This window comes from Neofelis nebulosa, chromosome 3 (genome assembly GCF_028018385.1).
Source record: "Neofelis nebulosa isolate mNeoNeb1 chromosome 3, mNeoNeb1.pri, whole genome shotgun sequence".
Classification (NCBI taxonomy): domain Eukaryota; kingdom Metazoa; phylum Chordata; class Mammalia; order Carnivora; family Felidae; genus Neofelis; species Neofelis nebulosa.
In genome coordinates, this window is record NC_080784.1 from 121,148,404 (window position 1) to 121,171,989 (window position 23,586).

The window sequence follows — 23,586 nt, forward strand, 5'->3', positions numbered from 1 at the left end:
AGGCAACATCAGAAAGACTGGTTGTCGAAAGAGAGAGTGAAGAATGTACTACTACAATGAGCCCACAGGTTGGCTGATGAGAAGAGGAAGCTAAATCCTGCAGAGACATCCTAACAGGGTCCGTGTATTTTGAAGGGAGGATGGCCAACGCTCTAGGGATAGAGGGCATTCTGTAACACCTCTAAGACAACCTCTTCATTAATTTCTGTCAGTGCCACAATAGTTAGGCATTTTTACAGTTTCTTGTTTGATTTTTTTTTTTTCACTATGTGGTGTATTCACAAGGTTCAAGACTTTGTAAAATACAGAAAGGTATACAATGGCATATAGTGAAAATTCTCCTTGCCAACTCCCGTCCCCCAGCTAGGTGGTCCCCACTGTGTGCCTGTCCCCAGAGGTAAACACAGTGAAATTATTAATTCTTTTTGTATTCTTCCATAGTTTCCTTATGCATATGCAAACGTGAACATTCAATCTTTCTGACATCGCTTGGTTTTACATCTTTAAAAAATTTTTAATGTTGTATGTTTGAGATTTTTTCCATATTCAGAGATTACACATTCTCTTTAATAACTGCGTAATAGTTCATCACACAGACACACCATAATTTATTTACTGGCCACTTATTGGTGGACATTTGGGTTGTTTCCAATTTTGTGTGTGTGAAAATAGTATTTCTCAATCACTCAGAGTGATGGAGACGGGGATATAGCATTTCTATCTCTTAGTCATACACTCAGTTGTCACTGGGAAATCTTGATTTATCATGATGATATCAGCCTATAGTAGAAGTCTCTTCCTTTCAATACTTTTCATTAGAAAACCTTTTCAAAAGTGTTGTCATAATTACTCTGGTAGAACACCATAATGGACTGATTGTGTTCCCTCAGAATTCGTTATTTTGAAGCCTTAACCCCTAGTGTGGTGTTATTTGGGGAAATGGCTTTTATGGAAATAATTAATGTTAAATGAGATCATGAGAGTTGGGTTGTGATTGGATAGGATTAGTGGTCCTATAGGAAGAGACACCAGAGAGCTTACTCTCTCTCTCTCTCTCTTTCTGTCATGTGGGGACAGAGCCAGAGGCAGCTGTCTGTAAGCCAGGAGGAGAGAGCTTTAAACCAATAACCAACCCTGTTGGGCCTTGATCTGGGACTTCTAACCTCCAGAACTGTGATGAAATAAATTTCTGTTGTTTAATACACCTAATCTATGGTATTTTGTCATGGCTGTCTGAGCAGTCTAATACAAAAACTTAAAATATTTCCACTAACAGACCCAAGGGCCACTGCCTTAATGGTTAGGTGATCAGACACCCAAATGAAATGTCGACATGGTTTCAGAGCCAATGGACTAAGGCTTTGCTCATAATTCTATGGTAGGTGACTTTTCTGGAAGTCCTGCAAGAGTCTTAAAAATAGTACTCTTTTATGAAAGTTAAATAAGTATGATTTTTCCTTTTTCATATATGGAAATTAAGTACTGAATTTCAACGAGACAGAAAATGCAAAATCATCATCATCAGCATTATCATCATCCACTTACTTGTCTATGAACATCTGTGGGAGAAAAATCTCCAAATCCTTCCCAGATTCCACCATTTTCCTCCTCTTCATAAAATCGAATTTGGATGTCATCTGCAAACAGTCACATTCAGGTGTTTAATTTCACATAATAATATTTCACAACATGCTAAACTTTCAGCTGGTTCAAGATTTTACCTACAATGTACTTAAACATTTAAAAAAGTAGTTACTAAGAAATAGACTTTTAAATCATTTGAAATTTTCAAAATTACTGAAATTTTCTTTATTAGTTACCACAGTAATGGACCCTGAGTTTCATTTACATTGAGAGAATACTAGATTTACCTATTCAGTCTGACTTTTCTCTTAATCAGTCTTTGCCTTTCTCACTTCTCCATCACTAACCCAAATCATTCCTGAGGAACATGAAGGATATTGAAGAATATCAGAACCCCAAAAGGTGGTTCGAACTCCATATAGATCTACATAATAATATTTAACTTACATGAAGTTAACTGCATGGCAAGCACTAATTTAAGTGAATTATATGTATACATTAACAGACTTAACCCCCACAATAACTTTGAAATGCAGGTGTACTATTAATATCCTCATTTTGCAGAAGAGAAACTGGAGTGCAAAGAGATTAAGTAACTCATCCAAGGTTGAACAGCTAGTAAATGGAGAAGCCAGAATATGAACACAGACTCCATCCAGGTCATGATCATTCTACTATGCTACTTCCCTATAATACTTTATCAGTCCATATTGAGAAGTTGTTACAAATATTATATTGGTCAAGTCCCTTTGGATTAGACTGCCTAAATTTCACACTTGCATCATGGACTCTACTTCTGCAGAAATATGACAATATAACTCAGATTGACATCTCTCTGGATTCACTTCCCATTTTATAGGAGGGACTGCACTATTGACTTATGAAAACTAAGTTCATATTTCTATTTAAATAGAATTTTAGGGATGCCCAGGTGGCTCAGTCAGTTAAGCATCCAACTCTTGATTTTGGTTCAGGTCATGATCTCATGGTCTTGTGAGCCTGGGCGTGGAGCCTGCTTAGGATTCTCTCTCTCTCCTTTTCCTTCTGTCCTTTCACTGCTCATACTCTCTCTCTCTCTCTCTCTCTCAAACAAAAAAACAAAAAAACAAAACCAAAAACACCCACAGAATTTTAGAAATGTTGGGGTTGGAGATGGATAAAATATCTCACTATCTCCTGGTTGATTCCCTTTCTTTCAGGTAGGACTCCCTTAAATCTAGTTACTAAGATGCTTTAAGACAGGCAGCTATAACACTTCTTTTAATAAGAGATGTAATGTAATGATAATGATTAAGAATCACATTTACAAATAAAGGTATTCAGATTGTGTTTACTCACTGTATGCACACCAAGAATTTGGAAATGCATATTACTTGGATACAATGGGTTAAAAGACTAATACCAGGATATGCACAGAAAGTGTAAACATTTTTTGGATAAAGATATATGCCTTTACCTTACAATCTGATCCCATTTTTTCTGACTTTTTAACCTCAGGCCATTTGCCTCAAATGAGAATTTTCTTTTTTTAAAGTCATCATTCTTTTATTTAGGAGCTATATTTTTGGTTACGCACTCCTTACTTTGAAAATGCTCATCATTTTGTAGTGAGTAGATCTTTATTACACTATACACTCTATCACTGTATTTTAAAAATGAGTTGTTTGAGAAAATAACACAATCTCCTTCAGCTTTTGCTAGTTTATAAATCTTGTATCATAGCTAATGAAAGGTAAATGCCAAGAATGTTTTCTGAAAGTGAAAATTCTGAGAAACATGCTCTGAGAATTTCCCCACGGTTCCTATTCTCTTTCTTTTTCTTAATGACATCAGAGTGTCACATGAAAGTATCTGGAGAAGCTCAGCTTCTCAGTGTTGCAACAAAACTGTGCAAGATAAACAAAATAAACGATTTTATACTATGTAAAGCATTATTTACTCTGTGTCCATGTGCATGCGTGTGTGTGTGTGTGTGTGAGTGTGAAGCATGAGCTATTATTACTCATTTATTTTAGTTTAACTAAGTTCAGATAGCAAAATTTAAAGTACAGAAACACTTAAATGTCACTGATTACAATTGTCATTATTTTCTTAATTCTCTTTACTTCTATTGAAAAAAAAATCTTTTTATGTTTATTTATTGGTTTTGAGAAAGAGAGCAAGCATGAGTGGGGAGGGGCAGAGAGAGAGGGAGAGAGAAAATCCCGAGCCTGATGTGGAGCTCGAACACGTGAACCAGGAGATCATGACCTGACCGAAAATCAGGAGTCAGACACTTAACCAACTGAACCAACCAGGTGTCCCACTACTATTAAAATTTTTTAAATGAATTAGTTGGGTTGAAAAAACACAGACATATTTGGAAGAGGTGAAATGTGTAAATTTTCTAAAGGAGTTCTATGGCAGAAGAGGGATATTATGGGATTTACTGTCAAAAAGGGACTCACAGACACACTCAGAATTACATTTCACACCTTGAGACTGGAGCATATATTTACCTTTCTGAACCTTGTCACAGAGAAGGTAAATCTCTTCCCCTCCAGTTACACATCCAGCTGTCCTGTCCATTCTTACAATTTTCAAGTTGGACGCATTGGGGGCTTCTGTCCACAGGAGAAAAACAACAAACATCATGGTTTATCCTCAGCTTCACAAGCCATTCTCTTATGGGGAATCCTGCTCTTAGCACACATTAACCAAAAGAAAGTTTAAATAGTTTATTGTGATGAGCATTAATATACAGAATTGTTTAATCAATATGTTGTACATGCTAAACTAATATAACACTGTATGTTAATTATACTTTAATTAAAAAAACAAATAGATGCTTTCACTCATCGCTTTAACAAGGATACAAATAAAACAAAAAAACCTTCGCAAGTCTTCAGAAGTCTTCACTTCTTGAGCATGGATCATTCACTACCACTCAAACAGATGGGGCAGAAAGAACAGTGTTTGTTTCTTCTACTAACACAGTAAGAAAGATTCATACAGAAAGAGAAAGAGTTTTTCTGATGTTTCAGGAAGTTCCAAACCAATGGATTCGTGGAATTTCATTTGGGTCAAGACCTTCAATTATTTCCATGATACCGATATACTATTTATAAGAGTCTTAAAAATGTAGAAAAAGCACAATTTTCTTAAATTATTTATACATCTTTATTTTACAGAAAAGAAAAATGGAGCTGTAATATTTCTTTTCCCCAGACTAAATTAGAATTCTGTGTGGTTAGGGGCAAAAGTTTCTTGTGGTAATAGTATAAAGCTTCCTTTTTTTTTTTTTTTTTGCTCCCACAGCTGCATTTTAAGGTGATCTTTAGTATACAAGTCTACATCATATTATAACTCTTTCACTTCCCTTCAAACTTGTTGAAATTAGAGAAATCAGTTAGCTGTTGTACTAGAGGCATGGAGTTTTCTACTTAGACCAAACTCTATAAACTTTCAGCGAGCCTAAATATCATGCTTGCAGGCTCTTTTGAAATATTTGTTCAATAAATCCTATACATAGCAAACAAGAAATCTGCATGGTAAATGCTGAAGACCATTGTAAAACTTTTTAAAAAAGTTCTAGGAAGTACAGACTGAAATAGAATTTTGAAGCCATGTACTATCTATGCTACTCATTCAGCTAACCCTCCTCTCTCGATAAAAGCTGTACTATGTAAGAATGAAGATGGACTAGAATAACAGTTGTTTTTATTAACATCTCTTTAGAGCCTCAATGAAAAATATTGAGATATTTTTCTATCTGAGAGTACCAACAGTATAGGAATTCATAAATAATAAACGATTTGCCATTGTGAAATGGCATGTAAGAGACCAACATGTACATGTGAGGAAGGATAACCATATTTATTGGGCACCTCATAACATTCACTTCTAATCTAGACATCAACTTTTTTTTAAGTTTATTTATTTTTGAGAGAGAGAGAGAGAGAGAGAATCCTAAGCAAGCTCCTCGCTATTAGTGCAGAGCCCGACACAGGGGCTCGATTCCACAAACCAGGAGATCATGACCTGAGCTGAAATCAAGAGTCGGACCCTTAACCGACTGAGCTACCCAGGCGTGCCTAGACATTAACTTTTTAAGCTAGAATTTAGCATTCCCATTTTGTAGACAATAAATGTGAGGCTCCAAGTGATTAAATTACTTGTCCTGGGACTTTGAGCTAGTAAGTAACTGCCAACGGTAGTGTTAAAAGTCGGTGCTTAATGCTACACCAAGCTGCCTCCTGTTAGAATTCAAGGACTCACTGCTGTCATAGATGGCATCCGATACCACGGGTTCCAGGCGCCTTGTGAAGCTGCCGGTGCTATCTGGGAGAAAAGCTGTAAACATGAGCCGCACCACGCTGAGGTCCATCTCCTTTGTCTGCTGAAGAGCTGCCTGGCGGATGATTTCCTTTTCCCGATCTAGGACCATACGGCGCCGCGCATTCATACCCAGGGAAAGAGTAAAGTGAGCACGTTTTAGATAAGATGCTTTTGTAAAGCCCAAATAAAGAACATGAGTTAAAATAACTCTATTTTTTCTTTTGCAAGTATTTGTATTGCTAATAAAATTTTAAAAATTGTCTCATTTATATCACCCATATTAAAGGCATCAAAAGAAGACCTGGATTTTCTCTGGATTACAGTAAAAACTGTCCTCTGTGTATCAAATTACCTCTCTTCTTTTTTTTTTTTTAAGTTTATTTATTTTTGAGAGAGAGGGAGAGAGACAGCGAGAGCACAAGCAGGGGAGGGGCACTGAGAGGGAGAGGGAGAGTCCCAAGCAGGCTCCGCGCTGTCAGCACAGAGCCTGAGGCAGGGCTCAGATCTCATGAACTGTGAGATCATGACCTGAGCTGAAATCAAGAGTTGGACACTTGGACAGAGCCACCCAGGTGCCCCCAAATTGCCCCTCCTCTTTCTTATCTTCCCCTGACCTCTCCTTTTTCTCCCTACAATTATAGTTAAAGACAGCAAAGATGTGACATAATGGAATGCAACAAGCTGATTACACATCAGGTGTATTGCAAGCTGTGAAAATTAAGTATTCCAAAAGCTCTGTGAGCACAGGGACTACATTCATTCCACAGTGTCCAGCACAGTGCCTGGCACATAGCAGGTGCTCAAAAAGTGTTTCTGGAGAAAGTGAATGACTCAACTGCATTTGACTCCTCCTTTGCCTCCTGGTGGAGCTTTTGTGCTGATGGATATAGTCATATTTAACTTACTACATCATCAGAGGTGATAATTCGAGTGGTGAGTACTATAAAAGAGCTACAGATGAAGAGGTATGGAATTGCAAAGGAGGGGAGCATCCAGAGGCTTTGGAACAGAGGAGATGTATGTTCTAAATCTTGAAGGGATGGTACAACTTGAACTCATGAAGAGAGTAAAGGAAGGCATTCCAGGAAGAGGGAGCAGCAAGAATAGAAAGAATGTGCCATGGTGAGGAAGTGAGAAATCATGGTGCCTCTGTGGAATAGCTCAGTTTGACAAGAAGGTATGCAGTGGGAAACAGTTGGAAACGCAGACTGGGCCAACTTACAGAATTGGGATTTTGTAGGCAGCAGGGCAATACCGAGCGGTGGTGAGGTGGAGGCTTTTGTGAGACCCATCTGGCCACAGGGTATACACTGGATCACAAGTGGGGAGGGATAGAAGCAGAGCAAGGAAAATGGAGTGAGGAGTGGAGTGTGCGAGAGAGCACGGAAGAGCAGGGCCACAGACTAGAGATGCAGCACAGGCAAGAAGGGTTCAGAGGTGACGGGAAGGTTTTGGGTCTGGATGTCAGAACATGTTCAGTGGAAAAACAGTGATCGATTTGGGGTTGCCGGAGTAGGAGGTGATCACAGGATTACCAGACCAATGGACAAGGTTTAAAAGCAGACACTTTTGTACGTGTGGGAGGACAAGGATTGGAGTTGAAAGAGAAAAATACAGGTAAAAGCAGGAAAACACAAAATCATAGCATTTGTATGAGAAAGAGAATAGTTTATGATGTGCCTGAAGAGCCCAAAGAGATTCCTTACCATAAGGTGAGCGGGGGAAGGCAGAAGAAGAGGTGTTCTTTGAACTAAGTGTTGAACTATGAACTGGGTTTGACAGACTGGAAAGGGCAGGGTGGGGTGTTTTAGGTAGGTACCTACAGAGGTATGAATATGTATCAGGTATCGGGGGGTAGTGATGGGGAGAGGTGGGTACATGATGGAATTGGAGATGAATCTGGAAAGGTGGCTGGGGCCAGACTGAGAGCTTTGTGTACCAAGCTAGGGAGATACGAATTTTATTCTAGAAAATAGCAGGATGCCATCAAAAGGTTTCTGAGCAGGGAAGGTGTGGTGGTGGTGTGGGGCACTAAATTCTGGGAGAAGGAGAAACATGAGGCACACAGAGGAGCACCTGGTCTACACACAAGCAAAGGAGAGCCTGATCTTGAAGGATCAAGGTTGGTGGCATGGCACTCACCTGTGAGCTGCCGGTCTCCTCCGCCTTCTGCTTGCAAATAGGCAAGATCAGGATGTACCAGAAGTCCGGGATTGTAGCCCTTTGTACATGCCTCTGTCATTCGTGCTTCCAGTGTTTCAAATACTTTTTTCTTTGTCACATGAAGTATACCTAAGTTTGCAAAGCTGGAGAAAAAGGCAAAAACAGACACAACAAGCACTAAAGGTTAGGCAGTCAATGACTAGAGTCTGGTTTCACTTTAGCAAAATGGCTTTTAAAAAACACACAGGCCTCAATCACTGGAGCCCACACTGTAATCAAACACATTACTATTTCTACAGTGAAACATATAGAGTAGACTTACCAAGGAATAATAAAGACTATAAACCACCACACATCGGGTCAGATCGGGTTTTGCCACCAAATGAGTCTGTGGCGAACTCAGCAAAATCTTTTGGTTTTCAGAGTTTATTAGATTTTCAAATGATGATTAAGTGAGTAGGGTATACGTGTGTGTGTGTGTGTGTGTGTGTGTGTATACATACATATACATATACATATACACTACTAAGGAAGTTTTACCTAGACTCATTTTAAACAATTTTCTAGGACAGTTGTTTAAATTTTTTTTTCAAATTCTGAATACAGTACTAACTTATCTAAATTTTTTTTAAAGAATAAGAATAACATTATAACTCGAAGAATTTTTTTCTTTTGGCTCATCTTTGGTTTTCTGGATAGGATTTAAAGTCTACATGGAGTCCCATCTTCTGTTGGGTGATCTGTGAGGCTGGAATTATTACCACTAGAATGCCATCGAATTCTCCATGTTTTCAGGATGGAGCACTTTTATCTCATGAAGCCTACATACCTATAGGACAAAACATTTTAATAAGCTAAATAAAGCAATTTAAGGGATTTTGGAGAAATTATATAAAATACTCCAGACACTAATTTTTAAAGTTCATGAAACAAGAAAGTATATTCAATAAACATAATACAACAACAAAAAAGTACTTTACCAAGGAGACCCATTCATTCAACAAATATTTGTTCAGCTCCTTATTAGTGCCAGGCAGTGTCCTGGATGCTTTTGTCAGCACTCAGGAATCTCTCCCTCCATAGAATTTATGTGCTAGTGTAACCAGAGAGAAGAAACAAATAGAGAAGCAAATTTTACAGTATAATTGAGAAGGCATTAAGAGTACCAAGAAAGAAATAAATAAAATAAATAAATAAGGTGGGAACGGAGAAAAGGAAAGGTACACTTAGAAGACATGATGCTTTAAAGTAGGGATAGGTCAGAGAGGGCGTCACTGAAATGATGACAAGTGAGCAATGACTGAAAGAAGGTGAGGGAAAAGATGTGGATATACGGAAAAGTATTCAAGGTGGAAAGAGTAACAAGTTCAAAGACCCCAAGGGAGGACCACGACTAGTGTTTTTGGAAGACAATAGCAAGGAGGCCAATGCTGCTGGAGGAAAATCAGCAAGAGGCCAGTAGTAAGTGAAAAGTTCAAAGAGCCGGGGAGCCTGTGTGGCTCAGTCAGTTAAGCATCCGACTCTTGATTCTGGCTCAGGTCACGATCTCATGGTCGGGAGATCGAGCCCCATGTTGGGCTCATGCTCAGCGCAGAGCCTGCTTGGGATTCTCTCTCTCTCCCCCCCTCTCTCTTTGCCCATCTCCCGATCTCTCTCTTTCTCTCAAAATAAATAAATAAACATTTAAAAACAAAAAGAAAAGTTCAAAGAGCAAAGTGGGGGCACAGATCTTTTAAAGCCTTGTAAGCTTTTGCCAAGACTTTTCTTTTGCTCTGGCTTTTATTCAGAAAGAAAGAAAAAAGATTAGTAAGGGAAAGACAGAAATATTGTAACAACTGGACTAGATGAAACAAAGACAAAGATAGTCTAAGATAATAAGGACTAAGATGGTGTGGGAAGACCAGATGAACTAGGCGAAGAAAATATAGAAGGTGAAGGCAGAATGAGATGAGCACTCATACAGAGGTCCAGAGATACAACGAGACACGTGTCCAGACAGTGATAGAAAAAAGTAGGACATGATTGTGGCATAATGTATACATTTATTAAATCGCTATGCTGTGCACCTGGGACTAATGTAAACATTGTGTGTCAATTATACTAAAAAAGAAAAAGTAGAATAGCTGAGACACACAGAGAAGAAAACAGACCAAGAGAATATAAACTCCTGAGGGCAGAGATCTCTGGTGCCTAGAACAGTGCCTGACATATGGGTGTCTAACTCGTGTCTGTTGAATAAATGAATGCATGAATTAGCACAGCACAGAAAAGGTGCAATGGGACATGATGACATGCCTGGAGGCACAGGTAGTTTTTTAATAGAAACAACACCTCCATCTTTTGGCCTTTTAGGCTGGACTCCTATATAGAACGTGTACCTCCATATAGGTAATGACACTGGCAAACATCTGTTACACTTTACCACATATAAAGTGATTTTCATGCACATTATTTAACTAATCCCCGTGAAAAAGGCGTCATCCTTATGTGAATAACTTACTTACTCTGGTAATAAATGGAACAATATAGAAGCCAGTCTTCTGTTTCAGATAATGATGGGAGTAACAGAGACCAGATTGAGTCTTTCACCTTACATAACATAAAACATATGAAAAAATGGTTTTCCAGCACTGAACAATGGCAGCACAGGACACTGTTCCTTAAGAGAGCAACTAAGGTGAATCCTACAATTATGCTGGTTTAATGCCTAGAGTTTTCTGATTGCAGCATAGGAAGGGAGACTCTAAACAGACCTGGCCATCTCCCCGAGTTTGGAGGTTGAGTTAAAAATCTGAGAAGGCCAAAGGGGCCAGAATTCACAGGCAGAGAACCAGAGAAGAGCCACACACAGAGATACTCAGAGATGTACACAGGTTTTGCCTTGAGTCTTCAGCTAAGTACTGATTGGAGATGTGTGTGACGAAACAACCCAAGGCTGAGGAAAAATCTAAACAAAACAAGAAAAACAAAAAACAAAAAACAACCAAGAAAGAAGCAGACAAAGATTTCTTGGAGCACACATGGGGCTGGAATAGTTCAAGAAATCTTGTAATACATAAATCATCAGCATGAATATTCAGAAAGTTACTGGCTTTGCAATGGTGTCAAATTAACCCTAAAGGCTGCTCCTGTTTCCCTAACAAAGCTTAGAAGTAAGTCTAGGAAGGATAAAACTGCTCCCAAATTTAATTTCTATCGATGTTCAAAAATATTCAAAGGCATACAAAAGAAAGAAAGAAAGAAAGAAAGAAAGAAAGAAAGAAAGAAAGAAAGAAAGAAAAGAAAAAGAAAAAGGACAGCATGCAACAATCCGAAATTCAAAATGTCTGCCATTCAATCAAAAATTATCAGGCATGCAAAAAATAAGAAAATACAACTCATAATGAGGATAAAAATCTATCAATAGCAACAGATCCAGATGTGAGACAGAACACAGAATTTAAAGACACATACATTGAAATAGCTATTATGGATATATTGTATAGGGTCAAGATAATAAAAAGCTTTAGAATATTAAGGAGACACATGGAAGATATTTAAAAAAAGACCTCCAGCAAACCTATAGAGATGAAAAAACTGCAATGTCTCAAAAGAAAAATACACCGAATGGAATGAAAAACAGAGTAGACACTACAGACAAAAGGATTAGTGAACTTGAGAACACAGTGATAGAATTGTTCAAAATGAAACACAGGAAAAAGAACAAATTTTAAAAAGACAGATCTCCAGTGAGCTGTGGGATAATTTTAAAAGCCAAATACACATGTAATTGGTGCTTCAGGAGAAGAGGAAAATGAGGAGTGGATGGAAAAAATATTTTGAAAAGTAATAGCTGACAAGTTTAAAATTTATTTAAAAAAACTATAAACCCAGAGATCCAAAAATCTCAATGAACCCCAAGCACAAACAACATGAAGAAAACTACATTAATGCCCATATAATCAAACTGCTTCAAATTAGTGAGGAGAAATGAAAAACTAATAAAGAGATAATCCAGAGCTGATAGAGAAGATATGGCACTTGATGTGAAGAGGAACAAAATATCAGGAGGGCAGCAGACCTCTTGATGGAAGCAAGGCAAAAGCCAGAACACCTATGGGGTAGTATATTTTCAGAATGTGAAAGAAGAACTCTGTCAACTTGGAATTCTATATTCTTCAAAAATATCTTTCTAAAACAGAGACAAAGTAAAGAGCTTATAGACGTTTGATAACTGAAGAACTGATCAGCAGCAGACCAGCAGTAGAAGAAAAAGGAGAGGAAGGGCTTCAGGCAGAAAAAAATGGCACCAGACAGAAATGTTGACCTATGAAACAGAATGATGGGCACTGTAAATGATAAATACATGTTTAAATATAAATACTTTTTTCCTTATTTAAAATTTCTTTTAAAAGATAATTGAGCATGGGGCACCTGGGTGGGTGGCTCAGTTGGTTAAGCGTCCGACTTTGGCTCAGGCATGATCTTGTGGTTGACCAGTTCGAGCCCCATGTCAGACTCTGTGCTGACAGTTCAGAGCCTGGAGCCTGATTCGGATTCTGTGTCTCCCTGTCTCTCTGCCCCTCCCATACTCATGCTCTGTCTCTCTCTGCCTCTCAAAAATAAATAAATGTTAAAAAAGAAAAGATAATTGAACATTAAAAACAAAAATAAAAAACAATATATTGTGGAACTTATCACATATATAGATGTAAAATAGAGTACACAATAGCACAAGGGCCGAGAGGGGAAACTGAAGTGTTGTTCATATATGATATATGAAGACACACGGTGTTACTCAAAGGGAGACTAAGATAAGTGAAAGATGTATATAGTGTAACAAGCTGTAAAACAACTTCTAAAAACTATAGAGGTATAAACCAAAAGGAAGATAAAATAAAATCATAATTAATCTAAAAGAAGGCAGAAAAAAGAGGAAAAGGGGAACAAAAATCAGACGTGACAAGCAGAAAACAAATAGCAAGAGGGTAGAATGAAACACAGCTCTATGAGTAACCAGATTAAATACAGATTATTTAAACACCTCAATTAAAAGGCAGAGAGCATCGGATGGAATAAAAATAAGACCCAACTATATGCGGTGCATATTTACTTTGAATATTAAGACACAAACAGCTTAAAACTAAGAGGATGGGAAAAAAAAATGTTCCAAGCTAAGGTTAATCAAAATAAAGCTGAAATACGTAAAACAGTATCAGTCAAGGTAGATTTTAGAGCAAAAATATTACCAGGGATAAAAGAGGGTCATGTCATAATGATAAAGGGATCAATTCATTGAGTGGACATAAGAATCCTAAATGTTTATGTATCTAATAAAAGAACTTCACAATACAAGAAGCAAAATCTTACAAACTGGAGGAAGAAACAGATATATCTATAAATATAGTCTGAGATTTCAACACCCATCTGTCAATAATTTCTAGAACAAGTAGGGGGAAAGTCAGTAAGGATACAGAAGACTTGAACAACACTATCACACAACTTGACCTGACATTTTAGAACATGCATTCAACTTGATTAGACTAGTCATTCTTTTTAAGTGCACAAGGAACATTTACCAAGACATAACATATTCTGATCCATAAAGCTAGTCTCAGTAAACTTAAAAGGACTGAAATCATACAAAGTATCCTCTTAACAGTATTGAATTAAATTAGATATCCATAAATGAAAGATATCTAGGCAGGGGTATATTTAAATGAAGAGGTAGTAATTAATTGTCGAAGCTGGGTGATGAGTATAATGGGGGTTCATTATGCTATGCTTTCTACTTTTGTGTATGTTTGAAAATTTATAGAATAAAATGTAAAAGAAAACAAGAGTGGACATTATTATTAAAAGACAGCACATGCAACTTAAAAAATCGAGAATCATAAATGTTAATACATGGGAATTCAAGATGATACAGCCACTTTGGAAAACAATATGGTAGTTTCTTATCAAGACAAATGGACTCTTAGCATCTGTCCCTTCATTTTCACTCCTCTGTATTTACCCAAGCCCCCCAAAAATGAAAACTTATGTTCACACAAAAAGTGGTTCTCTCATCCAAAATGGAAAATAAACTTCATGTTCTTTAGCAGGTGGATTGATAAACAGACTGTGATACATCAATACAATGCAATACTACTTAGTAATGAAAAGGAATAAGACCGCTGATACACACAACAACCTGGAGGAATCTTAAATGCATGATACTAAGTGAAAGAAGCCAGACTCAAAAAGGCTACATATTGCATGATTCCATTTGTATGTCATTCTGGAACATTCCTATATGTATAGGAGACAGATCAGGAGTTGCCATGGGGTGGACTGCAAGGTAGAGCTGACTCTAAAGGGGCACACAGGATTTTGGGGGCAATGGTACTATTCTATACCTTCCTTGACTGTGATTCTTATTTGAGTACTTGTCAAAATTCATAGACCTGTACGCTTTAAAGAGTTAATATTAGAGGCGCCTGGGTGGCTCAGTCGATTGATTGTCTGACTTCAGCTCAGGTCATGATCTTGCAGTCTGTGAGTTCGAGCCCCACGTCAGGCTCTGTGCTGACAGCTCAGAGCCTGGAGCCTGCTTCGGATTCTGTCTCCCTGTCTCTCTGCCCCTCTCCCGCTCGCACTCTGTCTCTCTCTTTCTCTGAAAAATAAATCAAAACTAAAAAAAATTTAAAAAGTAATATAAAGTGACCAAAAGTGACTTTAATTAGCAGCCAGGTTTGAAATCCTCTGCACTGTGCCAGATGTTTCCATTATCATCATCATCATCATCATCATCATCATCATCATCATCTGAGAACTACTGCTGCCCTCTGGGTTGGTTTGAATCCCCATGTCATTAGGTTGGGATTCTACAGTGGCCCTTCCATCTGGCCCTTCTACCTGTCAGGACTCAAACACTGATTTATAGCTGGCACAAGATTCAAAAGCACCCCTGACTCACAATATATACTTTAATTTGGAAGTTGGACACTTCCAATTTCACTCCATATTTTGTCCATTTTCTCCAAACAGCATCTTTTCTTTTTTTTTTTTTTTTAACATTTTTTATTTTTTATTTTTGGGACAGAGAGAGACAGAGCATGAACGGGGGAGGGGCAGAGAGAGAGGGAGACACAGAATCGGAAACAGGCTCCAGGCTCCGAGCCATCAGCCCAGAGCCTGACGCGGGGCTCGAACTCACGGACCGCGAGATCGTGACCTGGCTGAAGTCGGACGCTTAACCGACTGCGCCACCCAGGCGCCCCAAACAGCATCTTTTCTGTGTGTTAAGGTTTAATATTATGAAACTGCTAGTAATCGTTTTTGGACCTACAAAACCACCAATTTAATACCTCATTGACGGAGGCCTTGTTTCTCTTTTATATTTATATATTTACTTTTAGTGCTTACAATTGGTATATGCTGTAAATATTAGTTAAAAAAAAAAGACTTCACATCTCTCTAAATTAGGGCTGCCAGGAAACAGAGGGTGTGGTGATTATTGGTAAGGAAAGTGGCTTAAAGAAAGTCAAGTAACAGATAGTTTCCACTGATTGAAAACTTCAGAGAACTAAAATGTTGTTGAAACACATTGTTGACCTTCAAGGTCAAAAATAAAACACCAAATTAAAATTATTTTTATGAGGACAGACACTAACAGCTAACTAAACAAATGAGTAAGAAATACGAAGACAAAATGAAAGCTAAATTAAAAAAAAAAAAGTCTTAAGGTAAAACCCCACAGATTTAAGCACTCAAACCTCCAATCATGCCTTAGTCATCAAAAAATGAGTATTTTAATATGGATAGCAAAATATATTTGAAAATAGAAACAGTTTTATTGATAAACCTAAAGAAAAGTTAATTCTTTGGTTTTGATTATTTAATTTTGTTTTTATTTTTTTAATTTTAGTTTTAGTATAGTTAACATATGGTTTTGTTGTACAATATAGTAACTCGATAGGTTCATATATTACTCAGTGCTCATCAAGGTAAGTGTACTCCTAATCCCATCTCACCCATCCCCTACCCATCACCCCTCTGGCTTTGATAATTTAAAAGTTATTTATCTCCTCAGTGTCATTTTTTATAGATCCTCTTTGATGTGCTGGATTGGTGCCCTGCTTGTGAATATATACTCTTAACCTAAGCTATATTAAAGAAAATAGGTAATCTTGATTCCATTTCTAGTATTGACAAATCTAAGGAATAACTCTGGCTATCTTCCTAAATTTCTCTCTGTGCTATTCTTACCTACAAGTTAGAGCCAAATAATAATAATCAATGACACTCCATAAATAAGTATGTGGCAAGTCTGCTCATGTAATTTCGTAGTATTAGCTAATAGTTCAGACTAGAATTTGTGAGAGGTAAAAGGCCTGGAGATAAACTATGGAACCCAATGCTGATATTGTATAAGAGAAGAAGTTAAAGTGCTCAGGAAGTCATGCAAATTGCCCCCAATCCTACTGTAGAGTGTGACAGAAATGAAAACAGAATTCTGGTTTCCAGACTCCTAGCCTGATATTCTCTCTACTAACATGTAACAGGTTCTGACATCGGAAACTTAAAAAAAATTAAAAAGTAAGAGAGACAAATAAATCACGAAGGAAATATTATATTTTAGGAAACACTGTAAGCATAAGTTTCTCAGCTAAAAATCGATTATAAAAGGAGTATCAGTGTTTCATAGAACATTCTGAAAAGGAAAGTCTACTGAATCTATTGTAACTTTTAAGTGGCATCCTCTTGACTAAATTTCTCAGTGAAACTGTATAGGGTCACAGAATCCCGCATCACTATGATGAGACATCTTGATAACCAAACTTAGGTCATGTAGATGCTCAAAATGTTTGTTGAATGAATGAGTGAATGAATGAGTTCTCCCAACTACGGAACTCCATTACAAGAGAGGAAAGGATTTCCTCCCTTTCCTTAGAAACAGGGAACTTCTACTCCCGCTCGCTGTAGGTCTCAAAACTAAATAACCATTAGTTCCTTCTAAAACCCTGGAAGATTACTAAGCCAAGCCACAGAAACACCAAATTATAGACAACATACTGGCAGCTTTATAATAACAAATATTATTAGTAAGGAACTTCATCTATAATTTCCTCTAAAGGCTGTGATTATCACACAGATTAAACAGAACCAACACTTCAAACTGACAGCAGCCTTTTGGGGTAAATCCGCAGAAACACTAAGTGATCAATTAGTCTGAAACTCTGACAATTACCCTGCATTTCAAAGCTCTCCTAGGTCAGTCGGGAACTGTAAAGAGTAGTCCAAAACAGACGAGGAACCAACTGTGACATACAACAGGAAACAGGCCAGTCTTTCAAGAGAATGTTGAAACAAGTTCATATAAAGCACAACAGAATTTTTCAAATCAATTTAAACTTCTTCCTCCAATCTAGAGTCTTTTTTTTCCCCCTAACATCAAAAGAATCAGATTTTAGTGACTTAAAAGAAAGCTCTCTCTCTAGGTTTTTCACACTTGAATATTTTCACAGTCAAACAAAGAAATACCTAGGAACATGAAAGTTCAACCTCCCCAATAACAACCAACTTAAAACTTGATCGTTATTCAAAGCCTGAAATGCTACCATCAACTTAATTACAGTTGATATAAATAATTCCTTTCTTTTGAGTGAATAGTCCAGATTAACTGGGATTTTATCATGAACTGTTTAAACCAGCAGTAGGACACCCTAGAAGACATTCTTAAAAATTAAACAAAATTAATTTAAAATTTCTTACTCCTTTTGGGCCGAATTTATTTTGTAATACTTCATTCACTTAAAATTCCTTGTTCTATCTGTCTAACTCTTAAATGAGTATGTCCCTTTGTATTTACATTTCAAGTCTAATGAATGCCAAAACAAATTTGCATTCCTTGGCTTCTTAATCTGAGCACACTTTCTAAACAGCATAGAGCTGAAACAATATTTATCTATCTATTTCATGGTGAAAATGTTCACGCTATAAATCCAAACTCATTAGTTCATTAAAAGAATCATCAAGGTGTTTATTTCTGCCACAGTTAGGTTTCTTCTAATTAGTCCTTATCTTTATCTCCAGAAGGAAGATACTCCTGAAAGTGGTACAAATGCTTCATACATGAAGTAACCATAATTTATTATCCCCTCTGGGCCACTTTCGAAAGGGGGTGCTATAAATAATTTGGCCAGGACCACAGGTACAAAGTCAGGAAAACCCAGACATGTGGGTAATCTTTCTCCTGGGAGTTCAAGTGAGAACTCACCTTTTCATTTTAAGGCCCTCTGAGGATCTTGGGCAGGTTCCTAATGAAAGGGGTGTGTTCCAAGCCTTCGGGCGCCATGTTTATCTGATCATACCTTCCAAGGTATCATCCACCCTCACTTACCCGACCACCATGTCCTTGGGTCCGGCAGTTACAGTGCAGATCCCGTCCTCACAGTGTTTTCCCACCAGGCTGTGTGCATGCAGGTGGATGTTTTTTCCATTTGTGACCAACTGAACAATAACCTTTGCAGGTCCCACATAGTTGCAGATCTATACAAGAAGCACATTGAAAAAGTTAGTACATCTGACTATACTGTAGCATGGAAAAACACTTAAGACAAACCAGTAAGTATAAAAAGTACGTGATACAATATTAGGCATACCTATACATATAGGACCGCAGCTCCATTTTTCAAACTGGGTGAGGAGCAAATGGTGGGATGGAGATCAATTAAAATGCTAATGCCGGTTGTTAGTTGTTGTGTGTGGAGAGGATACACTCCCGCAGCAGGCCATTTCTAATGTTGCATGTACTGTTAAAGTTGGAATAGCACATCTCGGCTGCTGTGTAGCCATGAAGCGTCCCTTTCCTACTAACCAAGAACACACTTCATCTGCACCCTCATCACAACGGCCAGCCATGGGTGCTGGGAAAAGATCCACGAGAAGGGATTTGGAACTGATGGATTGATGGAAATAGAAGGAGAGAGAGGAGTAGAAACAGTGTACCTCAAGTCTCTGCCATAAGATTAGGCAGGAGGTGGAGTCTTGCCAGGGAAGGGGCTCTGAAATGTCCTCGGTCAGGACACATCAGCCTTTGGCAGCGCTCTCTGCTATGAGCTCTGACAACTGAGTTACGTATATCCAGGTCGCAGTACGTCAATTCAAATAAATGCACTTCCTACGTGCAAATCCTTAGATCTGACACCTACTTAGCGCTTGTCTTATAAAACCATATTTTTCCACTTAAGATAACTCATCTTTTTAAGTGTTATGCCTTTAAAATGATGACAACAGCAATAAAAAGGAAGTAGCATGGAGAAAATGGCATTTTAAAGCAAAGACAGCTTGGACACCCTTTCTCCTCTAGTTGGTCCTCCAGCCCCCTATAGCAAGTAGACCACAGATTCCTCCCTTGAGAAAGTCCCAATATTAAAATCATACTAACAGAATAGACCAATTTGCCTTATGTTTACTTTTCTGAATCCCACAAGGCAGAATTCTGTGATAAATTCAGCCAAACTATTGGAAATGCACTATATTTCCTCAAAGGGTAACCAGGCACCCTGGTTTGCCTGGGACAGGGTGGGGGGTGGGGTTCCCAGGGCTTTCAGGCTAACACTGGGAAGAGTTCGTCACCCTATTTCCTTAGCGCATATTTTCTCCCTTTGAGGGAGTGAGTGAACCTAAACCCAGGATCTCCCAACCATATGATCATTAGAGATATTTTAATCTGTACAAGCAGCCCATAGCTTGGAAGGAAAAGAAAGTGGACAGGAATCCCATCTAGCCACAAATCCTTGATGTAAGTCTTTCTGACATAAACTTGAGGAAGAACCTACACTTGCCAATTAAATTTCTTGGAAAAAGACAGAATCCCTTTCAACCAGTCTACTTCTCCTATAAATACCATCAAACAGATCCATATTCCACTGAGGCAAGGTTTTGTTAGGATTTTTTCAGTATGGATTTTTTTTTCCCAGTCCAATCTCTCATTGCAAGAGTTGAGAAGAAGTTGATCAGGGCTGGGACTGTTTGGCAGAGGGCTTGGGGGAGAGAAGTTTCCTGCCCTGAGCAAAGGACAGAATCCTTTCTAATCAATAGTGCAGCTCCCCTCGAAAACCCTAGGGCCTCTTTGCCCGAACTTCGGCCCAGAGCTGCTGCTAAAGTTTGCTTTCAAACCCTGTAATGCTCTTTCCCAAGAAGTGGCCTTCTGTCCTTGCAGAGCAAACTCATCACAAAGGATGTTAAGGATTAAATTTGTTTTTGACCACCAGCTCAAAGCACAAATAAATAATTTCTTAAATAGGTACAGCACTTAAAAAAGCCTTCTGGGCATACAAATAATTATGAACTTGGTTTCTTTCCCTTTTAAAAGATGCAGAAGAAAGCCTCTGCCCTTCAGGACAGGACAGGACAGGACAGGGAATGAAAAGTTCTGAGTTTGCTCCAAAACTGGTTGTTGTGCCTGCATACCCCCTGGATTGCCGATGCCAGTTCAGGGCCATGGTGTCAACATGTGAGATCAGCCTTTGTTATGATGACATATTCTACAGGGACTTCTTTAGCAGTAAATGAACAGTGAAAAGCACTAAATAGACCATGTAATTGCACTTCTAAGTGCATGGAGCACAGAAATGCAACAGTGTAAGGCATGATGAAATGCTTCACTTGGGTGAAATCAGGGAGGCTTTCCACCTAAGCAGAACATCGGAAGGAATCCAGCGATCACAGCCCCATCGCTCTGGATAGTGGGACCCTTCAATTTCCCCACTGGGAAGGAATCAGTCACTAGCACTGAAGGAAAGAGTGGGAGGTGTCCTCAAAAAGTACTCACATCTTTTTCTTGCTATTACTTCATGAGCGAAGGGTGGCAAGAATGAGGAACTGAGTAGTCTCTGAGGTAAAAGGACCTGAAAAAGTTGCCAGTGACTAATGTGCAGTTTGATCCATTTGAAAGACTTCAGGTCAGCATGGCATCATCTGGTTTTTACATCGACCACAGGGCAACGACAGGGAGGCCCCTGGGTTTTGTGGACTTTCCAAAATACTGACTGAAAGAAGAAAGCTGAAGTGCGGGGACAGAAAAAAAATGATACTATTTTCAGGTTATGTGGCAGATGAAGAAAATGGAATTCTACCTTAGAGGAGGGTGTGTTTCAGAGAATGCCACCATGACTGAGAGCTATTTGCAACTGATTCAGAAATTCGTGTCTTCTACAGAGAATTCGGTTATTTTTATTCAGCCTCCCATTTACTTCTTTGAATAGTGGTTCCCTTGAAAATTACCTTTACAGAAAGCAACTGTATCTGCCAGGAAGGCTGGGTTTATTTTTGAAAGAGTCTGAACATAGCAGGCTCTTAAATGCTAAGAGCTTAAATATAAGTTAAGCTTTTCAGTGGAAGCGAGGGAGACAAAGGTGAAAATGTGAGTAATCAGCGACCGAGAGACACTGTAAGCGTGTACTCCAGGGGCAGACTAGCTAGGTTTGAAGACAGTTTCACCATTTACTAGCTGTGTGACCTTGGGCACTGTTTGGTTCCTCGTTGTAAGGATTAAATATGTTAAAGTCTTTAGAACATGGCCCAGCAAATAAGAGCAATATACAGTGTTAACTATTATCTTCTCGATCCCTGTAATGGACTCCCCTCCCTGGAGATATTAAATGATACACCTGCCCTGGGGTGATTTTTTAAAAATTCTGTCTTAAAAGACCAATTCGGGCCACTTTTATTCCTAGGGTAAGTTCCCCCTCCATCCTCCCCCCCCCACCCCTCACGTGACATATTTTATTGGGCTTTGTTAATTTTCTAGTAATAATTGTGTTATTACAGTAACAGCTATCATTCTTGGAGGTGCTCAGGATTTCTCAGCTCCCTTGATGAAATTAAACCTTTCTTCCAGGAGCTTTATGACTCAATACCTACTGATGACCGCGGGCTTTTTGAGTAAAAACCAGAAACCTAGTGTCGCAGATAATACCAAACTGAGTCAAATCACCTCCTTTTATTTCAAGTTACTCTGACATGCTCTAGCAAAGTTCATACTGGTTCTTAAGAGGTGATTAACTAGGCTAAAATTTTCTGGGAATTAGAATTTGAAATGTCCAGTTTACTTACTGAGTAAATTTGACCACATCACACTGGCAGAAGAGTTAACGTGAATGTATGAGGGTGATACATGAAGTAGTTCTTTTCTGCTTAGTTTTTCTCATGAAGGGATGATGGTGATGATGATAATTGGTGGGAAGAAGGAGGAAAAACATCCACAATTTTCAAACAGAAATCTACACTAACTTTACTTGCATACCTAACTTTGTCCTCTACTGCTAAAGCCGCAGAGCAGAGCAATGTGATTAAATCCAAGAGCTCTTAAGTCATGCTGCCAGGCTCAAATCCCTCTGCTGCCACTTATCAGAGCTGGGTCAACAGGGAAAGATGGTTAACATCTCTGGACATCAATTTCTCCATCTTTAAAATGAAAGGAACAATGCAGTTGATTTCACAAATTGTTTGAGGATTAAGTGAGTGAATACATCGCTTGGCACCTAATGGGATTAGCAAACTCAAGGATAAACCCATTCTCCTCTCCAGGCTATTACTTCACTGATAACCAAAAATGTACCCATTTATTCAGTATTTATTAGGCTCCTTCTAAGTTTCATGCACTGCATGCAGTAGGTCAGGGAGTGAAGGGATACAACGTGAGTGCAAAACAGATAGAACTTCTGTTCTTATGGGAATTAAAGAGCGGGGCTGATACTACTCAAAGAATCTCACAAATAAATGTAAATGCCTAACTGTGAAGCCCTTACAAAAGACATACATAATGGGGATTTGACCTGGTCAGGAAGTCAGAGAAAGCTTCCTGAGGGAGTAATGAGGGCTGAGCTCTGAAAGAAGGGCAAGAGTGTAACAAAGGAAGGTGTGGGTGGGAGACAAGGAGCTGAGAAGAGTGTTCCCAGCGGGGAGAACAGCATGTACAAAGGCACTGTGGTGAGAATCCCCCTCTTTGTCTCCCCAACCATACTCCTTACTACCTCGGGGGGTGTCCCTCCCTTCTCTTTCTTATTTAGAACCACTCATTCCTCAAAGTAAGACCTAAATATGAATCTTCCATGACACTCTCCTCACCACTTTGACCCACAAAAACCCACTACTGTCCCCTTTTGGGGAGAATGTGATTGGAGTGGGGCAGGAACACCAAATCAACTGATTACAACAAGAAGGTGGTAACACCAATTGGCAACCAAAGGGTTATTGGCTTATCTCTCTTGCTTGTTAAACTCCCAGAGCACGTACACCAATACCTCCTAACATACTGTTCTCGTGAAAAGGAAGGGAGTATGTTTACTCTGCCAATCTTCACATCAACCCTGTGGGGTCAGTAGAGGTACCCATTCCACAGCTGAGGGAAGTGAGGCACATTAAGGCGAAGCGAACTGCCACCATTCCCATAACCGGAGTGCTGGGAAGCCTTCTGAAGCCGTCTGTCCAAAGCCACAGCCAACTCACATTTTCCATTACGTTGGCTACTGCTGGCTCAACGACTTTCTCTTT

At 38.7% G+C, this 23,586-nt stretch overlaps 1 protein-coding gene across 3 annotated transcripts in view; it reads right to left on the reverse strand.

Annotated features, from left to right (window-relative positions):
- NFKB1 (nuclear factor kappa B subunit 1) overlaps positions 1-23,586 on the reverse strand; it is a 117,802-nt gene that overhangs the window by 32,430 nt on the left and 61,786 nt on the right. For all 3 annotated transcript variants that reach the window (XM_058721795.1, XM_058721794.1, XM_058721796.1), the window contains 5 exons: positions 18,428-18,576; positions 8,044-8,207; positions 5,842-6,000; positions 4,083-4,187; positions 1,546-1,637 (listed from right to left, as the gene is read on the reverse strand). In XM_058721795.1, the coding sequence (XP_058577778.1) occupies positions 1,546-1,637; positions 4,083-4,187; positions 5,842-6,000; positions 8,044-8,207; positions 18,428-18,576 (669 nt within the window). The remainder of the gene's footprint in view (positions 1-1,545; positions 1,638-4,082; positions 4,188-5,841; positions 6,001-8,043; positions 8,208-18,427; positions 18,577-23,586) is intronic.